This window comes from Protomyctophum parallelum (assembly GCF_964188405.1).
Source record: "Protomyctophum parallelum genome assembly, chromosome: 20".
Classification (NCBI taxonomy): domain Eukaryota; kingdom Metazoa; phylum Chordata; class Actinopteri; order Myctophiformes; family Myctophidae; genus Protomyctophum; species Protomyctophum parallelum.
Window position 1 is genome coordinate 39,121,732 of NC_139718.1, and position 12,766 is coordinate 39,134,497.

At 46.1% G+C, this 12,766-nt stretch overlaps 1 protein-coding gene across 1 annotated transcript in view; it reads left to right on the forward strand.

Annotated features, from left to right (window-relative positions):
- Positions 1 to 360: 360 nt before the first annotated feature.
- The window catches only part of togaram1 (TOG array regulator of axonemal microtubules 1), a 40,580-nt gene continuing 28,174 nt past the window's right edge, over positions 361 to 12,766 (forward strand). The window contains exons 1-4 of the mRNA XM_083791723.1: positions 361 to 2,362; positions 6,415 to 6,484; positions 11,344 to 11,472; positions 11,994 to 12,284. Of these exons, the coding sequence (XP_083647849.1) occupies positions 1,322 to 2,362; positions 6,415 to 6,484; positions 11,344 to 11,472; positions 11,994 to 12,284 (1,531 nt within the window). The 5' untranslated portion in view covers positions 361 to 1,321. The remainder of the gene's footprint in view (positions 2,363 to 6,414; positions 6,485 to 11,343; positions 11,473 to 11,993; positions 12,285 to 12,766) is intronic.

Consider the following 12,766-nt stretch of genomic DNA (forward strand, 5'->3'; position numbering starts at 1 on the left):
ACTGCCCCGCCTACTGTATCACTCAAACATGTATATTGTTATTATTGGGGTGTGTGTGTGTGTGTGTGTGTGTGTGTGTGTGTGTGTGTGTGTGTGTATATATATATATATATATATATATATATATATATATATATATATATATATATATATATATATATATATATATATATATATATACATATATACATATATACATATATACATATACATACATACATACACAATCACGATCTACTTGTGTGTGGTTTATATCAGGGTTATAAATACACCAGACCGCTCTCGCTCGCATTTTATTCTCTCTCGAGAGTTGAAGTCGCGTCATCACCATGGCAGCGGTCAGTTAGTTTGCGACATGTATTCGCCATTTTGCTGCCTGTCTGTCTGTCTCGGTGTGTGTGTGGGCTTCACTGACTGAACGGAGCGGCCGTACTAGAGCCTCCAAAAACACCCACCCGAACCTCGATCATAGCCACCTGGACCACCACCGCCGCCGTGGAACCATCTCCCCTGGCACTGCCCAGAACCAGAAGAATGTTCCGGACATCTGACGGTGGACTCAGCGTTCTGCTAAAGGAGCGATCGGGGACGACTTGCGGGGTGGAAAATGCGAGGTCTAGAAGCGAGATTTCACGGGCTTTCTTCTAACTTTGCTAAGAAGAATAGCATTAATCTCAATAAACGACAAGTCTCTTCCGACATCGGCGCAGTCTCCTCGGCAGCAGCAGCAGCTAACTTTGGGCCATGGTGGTGGGTCGCGGTCCGCGGGCTGTTGTTGCTGGAGAAGAAGAAGGTAATCCGGTACCGTAACCAACGTTTGGTGTAAGTGAAAATGTTCTTGACGCCATGCAGATGAAGAGGGGGAGTCAGTGGAGAGAGAAGCACTCTTCTTCTTCACCGTCGAAGCAGCAGCAGCAGGGCTATTTCAGCCATTCCGACAGCCACAAGTGGTCGTGTTGCAGCTGTTGTTGTTGTTGTTGTGGTTCAGACGCTCAATCTGGACAAAACGGATCGCGTGGAGGATCTATACGGACACGGCACCAGTCCAGCAAATACAATGTCAATACTGTCTACAAGTTGTTGTTGTTTACACGACAGTACCGCGCTGACGACAGACTGTACGCCTTTTAAACGTCTGGCTGGGGCTCGGGGTGAGTGATTATATGATATATGCTGGAACGAATCGCCATTAATCCACGCATGGTTCTATAGTGGAGTGTTCCTGACTGTCAGTCATAGGATTTTTTATTTTTAAATGGAACTGGTTTAAATACTTCCCCCCGGCTCTAGTGACCAGCACATCAGACTATAATTCGACTCAATGATGATACTTGGGTTGATCTCCCAGGAGTTACACGAGCAGCTCCTGGACCCGAAGAGCTACCAGAACCGAACAAATGGGGTGGAGGAGCTGAAAGACATCCTCTCCGACTTGGACCTGAAGTCGGTCCCGGCCGACAGTATTGACGAGTTCATACGTTTTCTCCACCAGCTCCTGGACGACAGCAATTTTAAAGTATTGCACGGCACTTTACAGGTCATTAATGTCCTCATTCAAAAGCTGGACTCGGACGTTGACAGATATTTCAGACAAATAACTGGCGTGGCTCTGAAGTCCCTCGGGGACACCCACACCGTCACCAGGCGTGAATACATGAATGTCTTCCGACAGCTGATGAGAGCCGTGGGACCGCAGGAGGTGCTGGACCTCGTCGTTGGACATCTGAGGCACAAAAACTCCAGGGTTCGAGAAGACATTCTCAACGTCATCACGGCAGCTATGCTCACCCATCCCAGGGGAGACTTCAACATCCCCGACCTCTGCTTCCAAGTTGCACCGTACTTGGCAGACAGCAAAAGGAAGGTTCGCCACGCGGCCCTGGAGCTGTTTGCCGTCTTTGACTATTGCCTCGACATGGGGAAGAAGCAGCCCCTCATAAAGGCCGTGGACATGGTCGAGCTCAACGAGGACGCAGAGGGTCTGATGGCGGCGGTGCAGGCGAGGCGGGCACGGCACGTCCTCCCAAAGCTCTCCTCGGAGGGTCTGGTGGAATATGCCCTGGCGGTGCCCAAACCGGGGCAGCGGTGCTCTCCACAGACCGGATCCGGAGCCGACCTGGACTGGGTGCTCAACGGAGGCTGGATTAACAACAGTGGCAGGAACAGTGGCAGGAACCACCGGAATGAACCGGACGGCGCCGATCGGATGTACGGCTACGGCAGTCTGGGTTCACTGACCGACGCCATGCCGCCGCCGAGGAGGATCGTCAGTGCGGGCAAAGGAAAGAACAAGCTGCCGTGGGAAATGTCCACGGAGAATGAGCAGCCATGCAGCGCTCCTAATGGGAAAGACTCTGAACAGGTGGGGTTATTCATCTCAATAGTCTGTAGTCTACACCCCCAACAACTCACCTACACCAACTCTATCCTTCTCCTTATCTATCCATCAGTGTCTAACTCCCTATTGATCTCTATGCAAAGCATCCCTGGATTTGTCTGGTATTTATTTTTATTGGTTTAGGATCGTTTAGGAATTGAGCACATTATGAAAGGAATAGTCTTGTATAGTTTAGCTCTCCGCCTTCCCGTGGGAACCGATGCAAGGTGTTACCCGTTGTTGTCATTAATTAAGCAGTAATGTGACCACACACACACTCACAAAAAAATATATATATTTACAGTTCACACTGTCACTTGTTCACAACCTTGTACAGATGAGATTGAACATTCTGTCAGGTTGACTTTGAAACCCCCTTGCATCTCAAGGGCCCTAGAGGCTTTGATTGATGTTCATCTTGCTCCCCAATCACTCAAGGACAGCAGTAATTGCGAGCAGCACGACTCTTTGTGTGCGCTTCAATCGCTGTTTTTCTTTTGCCATGCATAATTCACCTAGGAATGCTGAAATTAAACCACAGGTCGCATTTACTATGAAGTCGTACATTTTGTCCGTGAGTCAGTCAGTCAGCGTGTCACTCAAAATCCCCATGCATCAGAGAGTCTCCATATATGGTGCCCAGGTTCTGACTTTCAGGGATCCCTCGTCACAGTAAATGCGACCTGCTGGTTGCAATTAAGCCCATATATGGAGATCCCTGATGTCATCAATATTGGCCAGCAACTCCACATCTGACCTCAAACCCTTCATATATGGATGTATGTCAGAACCTGTACACTCAAGACACGCTCCGTATATGGCCAGTACAGAATTCATTCCATATGTTGACCTGACCCCCCCCCCCCCCCATGCCAAAGCGCCAGCGCTCGCCCAGCAGTCTGCTGTCACCCAGGCGGATGCGTGCACGCGACCTCGGTCGCTTCTTCTCACCCTCGGGCGTCTTACTGGTAGATATTGTATCCAAGAAGCCAACGTTTGCCCATTTCATTCGACCACTGCTTATGTCGCACTACAGATGAGACAGTCAGCCGGTTAGCTCCTTCACTTCCTCTAGAAGACCATGTGGTACCATTAAGTGTAATATAGTCTAGTTCATGAACAAGGACCGTATAGCCACCCGTCCGTCCACAGCAGCAGCCTTTAGAAATCCAACAGAGGCACTTTGTTTTAGAAAAGTCACACTCGTGTGAAGTGAGCGGTGCCTTTCGACGTCTGATGATGTCAACATCGTCATCGTTCAAATCGTATGAGCACATTCCGTGCTCAAACGGACAGACAGACACAAAGCTGTGCATAGCAGCGGTTGTACGGCTCAAAAACGTACGTCCAATTAATAGGACTAGTAGTTGAATCGACTGCGGGGGGGTCGCAGTCGATTCAACCGGTCAGTCTGTTTTCTATGAACATCTCTGGCAAACTCTATGACCCTTCAATAGCAAGTAGCAGTTTAATGTTAACACGAAAAAAATGAAGCAAATATTTGATGAAAAATAGCTCATCTACAAGCTCACGCAACAATCATGTTTATTTAGTTTATTTAGGATCCCCATTAGCTGTTACACCTGGCAACAGCTATTCTTCCTGGGGTCCTCACAGAATAATATACATACAAAAATTGAAATAAGAACAACATTACAGATATCACAAAATAAATACATTAAAGCATAACAACCATGCAACAACCGTGCATTCACTCTACTAGATTACATTAAAATAAACAGAATTACAATTTACCATATATATAAAAAGTCCTTTAGTCTTTTCTTAAAATGCCTTTTACCCTTAATTTCTGTGATGCATACTGGTAGAGAGTTCCAGAAAGTCATTGCCCTGTACATGACTGTATTCTTCATTGCTTCAGTTCTTGGCTTAGGCACTGTAAATCGACCCATTGCAACATGTCTGGTATTATGTATATGTCTATCGCTGGTATAATGAATATTTTTATATAAGCATTTTGGTTTTTTATTTGAACAAATATTCCTAAAAAATCCAGCCAGACTGGCAGCTAATCTCTGCTCCACCAACATCCATGACAGCTTCTGATGATTTAACAGTGTACTAGATCTAGTATTGCAGTTCAGGGCAAGGCGAGCTGCCTTATTCTGGGCTATTTGTAATTTACGCAGGTCCTTTTTCGCTGCATTGGACCACACAACTGGACAATGTCGCAACATGTCGCAACATGTCGCAACATGTGTAGATTTTAGCCTAACAGATTTGATGTATACTGTAGAGTGAAAGAAGGAGATGACCAAGTACAGACCCCAGCCTGTCAAAGTGTAAATAGGGTTAAAAAAAACCCATTTTGGGACGGGAACCCCTTTTGGTGTTAGCATTATGTTATGCTTTAGCTATTGAAAAATAGCAGATCTACAAGCTCATAGCACGCCACCGAGTGGCACGCTACGAGCTTGTAGGTCTGCTATTTTTTGACTGACATAGAAACATAGCTTTTTCAGAAAACTGTCAGGATGTAGAAGACTTTTTTTTTAAAAATCTGATCTCAGGTCAAAATGGGGTTAATTCACCATAGATTGATTTGAGAGGCATTACTCATCTCTGAGCCTTCCACAGAAAACCTTCTGTTTACACCAGCCTGCGTCTCCCAGCAACAACCTCGCCACACAGAGCACTTGGTGGGGTGGAGGGGGGGGGGGGCCCTGAAACATAATTGGTAATATCGCAGCGCCCGTGTTGGCAGTAAAACATCGCTTATTTATATTTACTGCTCTCGTGTTGATTACCAACACCGTCAGTGCACTGCATAGAGAGCTGATTGCACTGCAGAGGCGGCGAGATTGATCTCTCAGCCATTGATGGCCTCAGTCGATGACGAGTGCCTCAGCATTGCTGCATGAAGCCATGCAAAAATGCTTTTACACAGGTGCCGCTGATTATTAAGTGATGTGCTTTTGTTCAGAACTGTATTCCCATAATAAAACGTTGCTGTGGAGTATTTGTTCTGTAACACGGGGCTCTCCCCGTCTATCCAGCTCATTACTATTACTAAACAAAAAAATCACACCCGCGTGAAGTGAGGGGCGCTAATATATTAAAGTCTAACTCATGTTGATTAGGCGATGTAAAACAAACGGTGCCAACACAAACATTAAATGCCATTAACAAAGAGACAATATGGTGTAATGAGGGACAATATGACGTACATTTTGCTGTTGCTGAACAAACAATGATTACTTTCAGAATACAGTGTAGAGCAGTGGTTCCCAAAGTGGGGTCCGGGGACCCCCAGGGGTCCTTGAGGGAGTTTCAGGGGGTCCCCGGCTAAATGTATAGACTAAATGTCTATACATTTACAGTCTAAATGTATAGACTAATGCATGTCAAACTGGGGGTCCTTGAAATTCTCTTAATCTCTTATGGGGGTCCCTGGCATGTATTTTCAAATGGGGGTCCGCGGGCTAATGTTGGGGGTCCTTGGCATGAAACCGTTTGGAACCACTGGTAGAGCCACTGGACAGGTTTATCTGTCCAGTGGAAACCTCAATGTCCAAAACTGTTACTTTTCAGGATTCAAATCTCAAAACGGCAGATCTACAAGCTCGCTTCGTGCTGCGCGTGTCACTTCGTTTCGAGCTTGTGGATCTGCTTACTATTTATGCTTTCGTGTGACCCCGTGCGTATGATCAAGTGGGGCGTTAATTTACGAAACAAACGATAGCAAAAATATCACTTAACGACAACAAACCCCTATTAACCTGGACGGTAAAAGAGGAATGAGAACGGTCCTGGACATTACGTGCCACTATTTAGGTGCCCTGGCAGAATCCCAGCCCAAGTCCAGTGTCTCTGTGCTGCATCCCTTTTGTTGAGGCTGCTGGATAGAATTACAGAGGTCCCCTCTGCCCAAAAGATTGCTCACGTTTTGTCATCTGAACTTCATGCTTTCTTTCTTTTTTTCCTACTCCCGAAGGCACGCATGTCTTTTTCCATGTTGTAATTATGTCTCTCCACACACACACACACACACACACACACACACACACACTCTGCAGGTGACCCCAGGAGACGACAACCTGTCCCTCAGCAGGAAGACCAGTCCAGAGACCTACATCCCCAGTTTTGGTAATTATCACCACCACCTCTTCATCTTTGTCTAATAGACTTGAGCCCAGGGCGATATGGATAAAATCCAATCATATTTTTGCCCAAATTATCTCTCTTAAAAAAAAATATATATCTTTTTTTAAATGAAAATACTGAAATTACTCACTACCTGTTGCGATGTGACATGTCGCACACTCTTTGCCCTTATTGAAGTCTATACCACCGAAAGCTACATCATGACATCACGCTGCGGTGATGCTCACCCCAGCACTTCTGTTTTGACTAACCACAGAGTCACCTTATCACCTAAAACAGGAGTATGAATATGCCTTAAGTGTAATGATACAAGGCTTAATTGATTACAACCAGGAAAGAAATATGCAATATCACTATATTTATATAACGATATCTAGTCTCATCACAAAATTGATGTAATACAGAAATAATGGCCCAATTGATGCCACATACACTACCACATGAAGCCCAAAGGAGATAACGAGTGCAAGCTGGGATCCAAATTAGAGCAGCTTTGAATTGGATTAGAAAGCTTGCGGAGTGAAAGGAGTCACCCACCGTTCGCACAGGATATCCAAAGCTGTGAGACCATCAGAGCTGTATTCTAGTTCAACAAGACACTGCTTTTCCCCCCAACGTTTACAAGTGTAAACATTTTCAAAGGGCCACAGAGTCACACATGGATGACGGTTCAACTTGCCACAGTAACAAAGCATTATGCAATTATGCAAACCTGCCACGAGTTAGTTCAGTTACAAGGGCAAGGCATTTGGGGAGATGTTAATGTGCACCTGAAACATTTAGTCCGTAAGCACTAGTTTATCAAAGCAACGTCAGCCTACCATAAGTAAATTATATCAAATATAATCGACTGAGCAGAAAAAATAAAACTGCATGCAGGCCTCCCTCTCCTCCCAGTCCCATCTTCAGCAAAGCTGCCCAAATCACAGTGCTGTGTATAGGCTGGCATTTTATGGGCATGTAGACCACATGTGCTGCTGATGGTCTATATTTACATACATACTAGCGGCCCGGGGCCCATATTCCCCCCCCCTCCACCTTCACTTAACTGCAGCAACTTTAATGGGGCAATTCCAAAACATGCAACCATGACCCGCTTTAATTACGTTGTTCTAAACTAGTAGCTTAATGACCAGTATTAGTATAACTACATGCTTTTGAAATTAAATTAAAAATGTTGCTTTTCAAGATTCCAATTTAAAAATAGCTTTTTTTTTTTTTTTCAGGATTACAATAAAGAAATGGAAAAAATAGCGATGATCGTGACACGTTCGAGCTTGTAGATCGGCAATCTTTTGCTACTTTTGTAGTAGGACCTTTTTAGGAAAAAAGTTAAAATACGGTTTCTTCCCTACCGTAGATGCAAGGTGGCCTTCTGGAGTGAGTGTGGAAATAATTATAATGGCCCTCTCCATCATCAAAAGTTACCCACATCTGGTCTACTACATCTCCTAATCATGGAAATAACAATACTTATTCACCTATAAGTAAAAAAAAAAAGCGCTTCACCACTAAGAGACACGAAATACATGTTTCCACAGGCATGGATGATCAACCACGATCAGACTTTCACTCTTCACTATACACAGCTATGTGGTTACAAGGACAACAGCATGCATGATTTAGAGTCCTCTTAAATGAATAGAATAACCGTCTGAAATAAATCTCCTCGACAGCTACGGTGCATCGGCTATTTGAGCTATTTGTCGTGCGACAAAGTGCATAGTAAATGGCTTAAGCCTTAAGTGGTTAAAAGTGCACATAATGTTAGCCATGTGGTTCTGAATGTCTGTGCAATCACAGAGCTCTAAACTACACTAGAGACACTGTGATTGTGGTTTGCACATAATGTGCGTGGGTGTCGGGACAGTAATATTGTGGAAGGGTGACAACATGCAATTAGAGTAAACATGATGGATTGTTGGCCCGAGGGTCAACGACCAGTCCCCTTCTTTCGAAGAGCTTCCCCCCCCCCCCCCTCTGTCATTGAACGTTAACGTCAGTAAACAACATTCAATTAACAGACAGAAAGCAATATGCACCACCTTGGTATGTGCTAGATGTCCGTAACATAAGTATAGGTGTTCCATGTGTCAAAAATATGTTTAATCATTCCATAAGTCCACCAAAAGCTGGTAATAACAGCTTGATACAGCGAGTTCCGCGCAGTTTTGCGCAAACAAAGCGTCTGGTGTAACGCATTGAGCTTGCAGGTTGGCTATTTCCTGTGCGTGACAGCGCTATGAATCCAGCTTTAAGTGCAGGGAGTCTATAGGGGCTCAAATCCGCCGTGCTGCGGCCCACTCGCCGTGCGTCCATACAAACACAATTGGCCAGTGTTCCGTATACTCATTACTCACACTGCTATGGGTTTGGGCAGCACCTGTCAGCGTGGAATGTTACCCTGGCTCTTATACGTCTAGCATTACGGTAACTAGAGCGCTGCCCGTTGGAGCCTCCACAGCGGTGCCCATAGAGTATATATATCTATAGAGAAGACACCCGAGTTCTCCTCCCATCCACTTGCATTGAGTTGCTCAAAAGCGCATGAGGCGGAGTCACTCCTCCTTCCTGGTAGGAACAGAGTGCATTCTGGGACGGATTGCAATGGTGAGTGGCCCCAAACACATGAACGCGCTGCCGTTGAACGCGCACGAGCGTCGTCCGTCGTGAACGTGTACAATGATAGTCAACGGACAGCGCGTTCATGTGTTTGGGGCCAGGCTGCAATACCTTCATTCGGCCACTATGTCCATTTCGCCTCAAGATTTCCTCTGGGTGCCTTCTCTATAAATATATATACACTCTAAGGCGGTGCCCCGTTGGGCCACTGGCCTACTTGGAACGATGCAAGTTGGAAATGCATGCCCCCACCCAGATATTATGTCTGTGTCCCGTTCATGCCCATATATGGAGTCTATATGCAGACGTCAGAATGATGTTCTCCATATATGGACACTGGGCAGCCCCGGGCAGAGGCCTTTTTGGGGCGGTTCTGGACAACCGTGGGTCCGACTGACTCGATACCGGGCACTGCACCCCCTGTGGGGGGGGGGCGGAACGCGTGTGCCGGTGGGGCCAACGGTTCTCGAGTTACGCACATACTGTACGTACTGTACGTACAGACAGATACTTGGTGCTTTTATAGTTAGAATTTTAAATGTTATTTTCTGAAAACAGAAATGACCGTGCCTCCTTATTGCGAACGCACTGAGCACTAACTATGAGACCCTGCAGATCATGTCTGTGTGTGTGTGTGTGTGTCTGTGTGTGTGTCTGTCCCGCTGTGACACCACCCGCCCGCCACCAGAGGGCGCAGCTGTAGCACACACACACAAAAAAACACACACACAGTAGAAAACTTAAAAAAATTACTAACTAAAAAGAAAAAAAAAGTACGTAATTTATTCTAATTGTTGTTATTGCAATTTACGAGCTGCGTTCGCTTCCCGCGTTTGCGCGTCTTACTTGTATACTAAATTATATATATATACACAGTGCATATTGTTGTGGGGAGGTGGGTGGTATGGTCCCTGAGGATTGGGTGGAAATATGCTAGTGGTCCAGAGTTCAAAAAAGGTTGAGACCATCCCCCAGTGGTCTGGTGGTCTGTGTAGCCCAAAGCCCATTGACCACAACTCACGACAGACGTGACATTACTGCTGACCGTGTTCCTGAGCATACTGTGGGTTTCAAGGAAGCCGTTGGATTCCATTCATTCATTCATTTCAGTATGGTATGAAAATCAACTTACATCAAACTGGCTTGAGACACAAGTTCATGATCCAAAACGGAGAGAGGGCTCATAATGGCGGTATTGTAACCCTTTGTCAAAGTTAACGTTATCGCTGCATTTAAATGCATTTTAAAGTGTGGATTGATTTTTGGAAAGTGTCGCCAGAAACAGCCCCTGGAGAGAAGATTGATTTACTGTACCACCATTGTACAACCAATCGTATACAAACATTAACAATCGGACTAATCGATTTACTCGATTATAAAAAAAAAAAAGAATCTATTAGAATTCAGTCGATTTGTTGACATTACTTAACGATTATTCGATTAACCTACACAAGATTACGTTGGTTTTCAGTTCTAAATATCGGTTTTGATATACTTTCAGTTAATTGCCCAACCCCACTCTCTCTTAACTTGACCCTGTGACCATTTGATTTTGATTCCTTACGGAGGGATTGGATTCACCTCCGCCACTGTTGCTATGGTGGCATAATCTGGACACTACACATGCCAACACCGTAAGCCTCTAATGAAGATCACACCTGCGGCAGCAGGGTCGGGTGTACACCTGATTACACCTGATTACACCATGATTACACCTGCAGCCGCAGGGTGTACCTGTCCAGAGCAATGCACACCTGGCACGTCTGTCACATGTCACCATTCAGTACCCTTTGTTTTTTTTCCTTCTCCTCGGTTATACACACACATGCCTGCTCAAAGAAGCATGCGACCCGACCCCCTGCATAGCCAGTGTGTACAGGAGACTGTACTGTAGTGTACACACACAGGCAAGACTGGACCTGGCCGTGTTTTGTTACTAAAGGTTGCAGGGGATCTTGGCAGATTAGTTTTTTACCACCGAGCTCCACCAAACCACAAAATCTCCCTCAGAGGGCCTCTTAAGATTATTTCATGTAAGATGAGTTATTCTAACCCATGTTGAACTCCGGCACAAATGTAATGCTTTGCGATATCCACAGAAAAGCATAATACAGTAGCCTCATCTTGTTATTGTAACACAAACTACAGTGTTGAAGCGTTACGCAAACCCTAATTGGTTACCACCAGCGAGTACAGCTGACTTAAGGTTTTCCACGCAGGTTGCGCGGAGCCCCAGAAGGCCCTGCTCTCCAGGAGAAGGGAGTCCCCGGCGCGTCTTAGACGAAGCGGAAGCCTCGACTCGGACCCCGACATATTCAAACTCACCGGCTCCCTCGATACAGATGGTGGTACGGAATCCTTCTCCGCCTCGCCTTTCAACTTCAGCCGGCAATGAATCACATTTCCTTTTCGTTATTATACATACGCAATGTCGTCCCCGGCCGTACAGGGGTCGGTGATGTTAGGGGTGTAATGATTCACTCGAAAACACGTTATTTTCCAGACAAATGAGAAAACAAAACTGAAAAATATAATTTTTTTCTTACACAAATCATTTTTTTTCTTCTCTAATCCTTATTAACCAATTATTAAATTATTATTATTATGATCCTGTATTTTCTTATTTTTTACATGCCCGCTGCCGTTTGCGTCACGATTCAAATTGCAATTTAACCGCGATTCAAATTGTAAATCGATTCAAATCGATTCAAGCTGGTCTTGAATCGATTTACGACACATCGTGGGATGCCCATATAGTCGACATTGCATCATTTTGTCTCTCGCTTTGTCTCTCTTGTCAACAGTGGGATGCCCATATAGTCGACATTGCATCATTTTGTCTCTCGCTTTGTCTCTCTCTTGTCAACAGTGGCGCGCAAGTCGCGCGTCCTCTCGGGGAGCCCCGGCGTGGAGCGCACCTTCTCCCTCCCCTCCAACTCCGCCCCCTCGCCGTCGCCGTCGCCGGCCGCGGCGGGCTCCTTCCTCCTGCCGTCCTATCCGCTGGCGGGGGGGGCGTGCCCGGGGGCGGGCCTGCAGCGCACGCCCACGCTGCTCCGCCGGCGAGCGGACTCCTTCCTCTCCATGTCCAACACCTGGCCCAACAAGAGAGACAGCAGCCCCCAGCAGCGGGACTCCGTGAGCCCCTGGAGAGACGCAACAGGCAAGAGGGGGAGACCTGCTGAAAGCAGCGACGGTGGATATTTAGAGGGCGACATCTGAGGGGAGCTCGGGTGGGGCACGGGGGCAGGGTAAAGTTCCTATAGTGTCCTCCTCCACCGCCGAGACTGTGAGTTTTGAGTCCCCTGCGGTGCGTCTACGTGGGGTACAAGCCAGTAAAACCTCTCGCAATGCTCTCATAAAGGTGCTGCAGGCTGGTGGAGGTTCTGAAACGCGTGTTGTTGCCGGATTCAAGTTGCATTTTAACCCATTCTGAACGGGAACCCATTTTGGTGTCGGCATCGTGTCGTGCTTTAGCTATTGAAAAATAGCAGATCTACAAGCTCGTAGCGCGCCACCGAGTGGCGCGCTACGAGCTTGTAGGTCTGCTATTTTTTTGAAAAATCGAACAACGACTGACTATTTTTTAGAATCTGATCTCAGGTCAGAATGGGTTCATCAGAACCAGCGCGTGTGTCCAGTGTG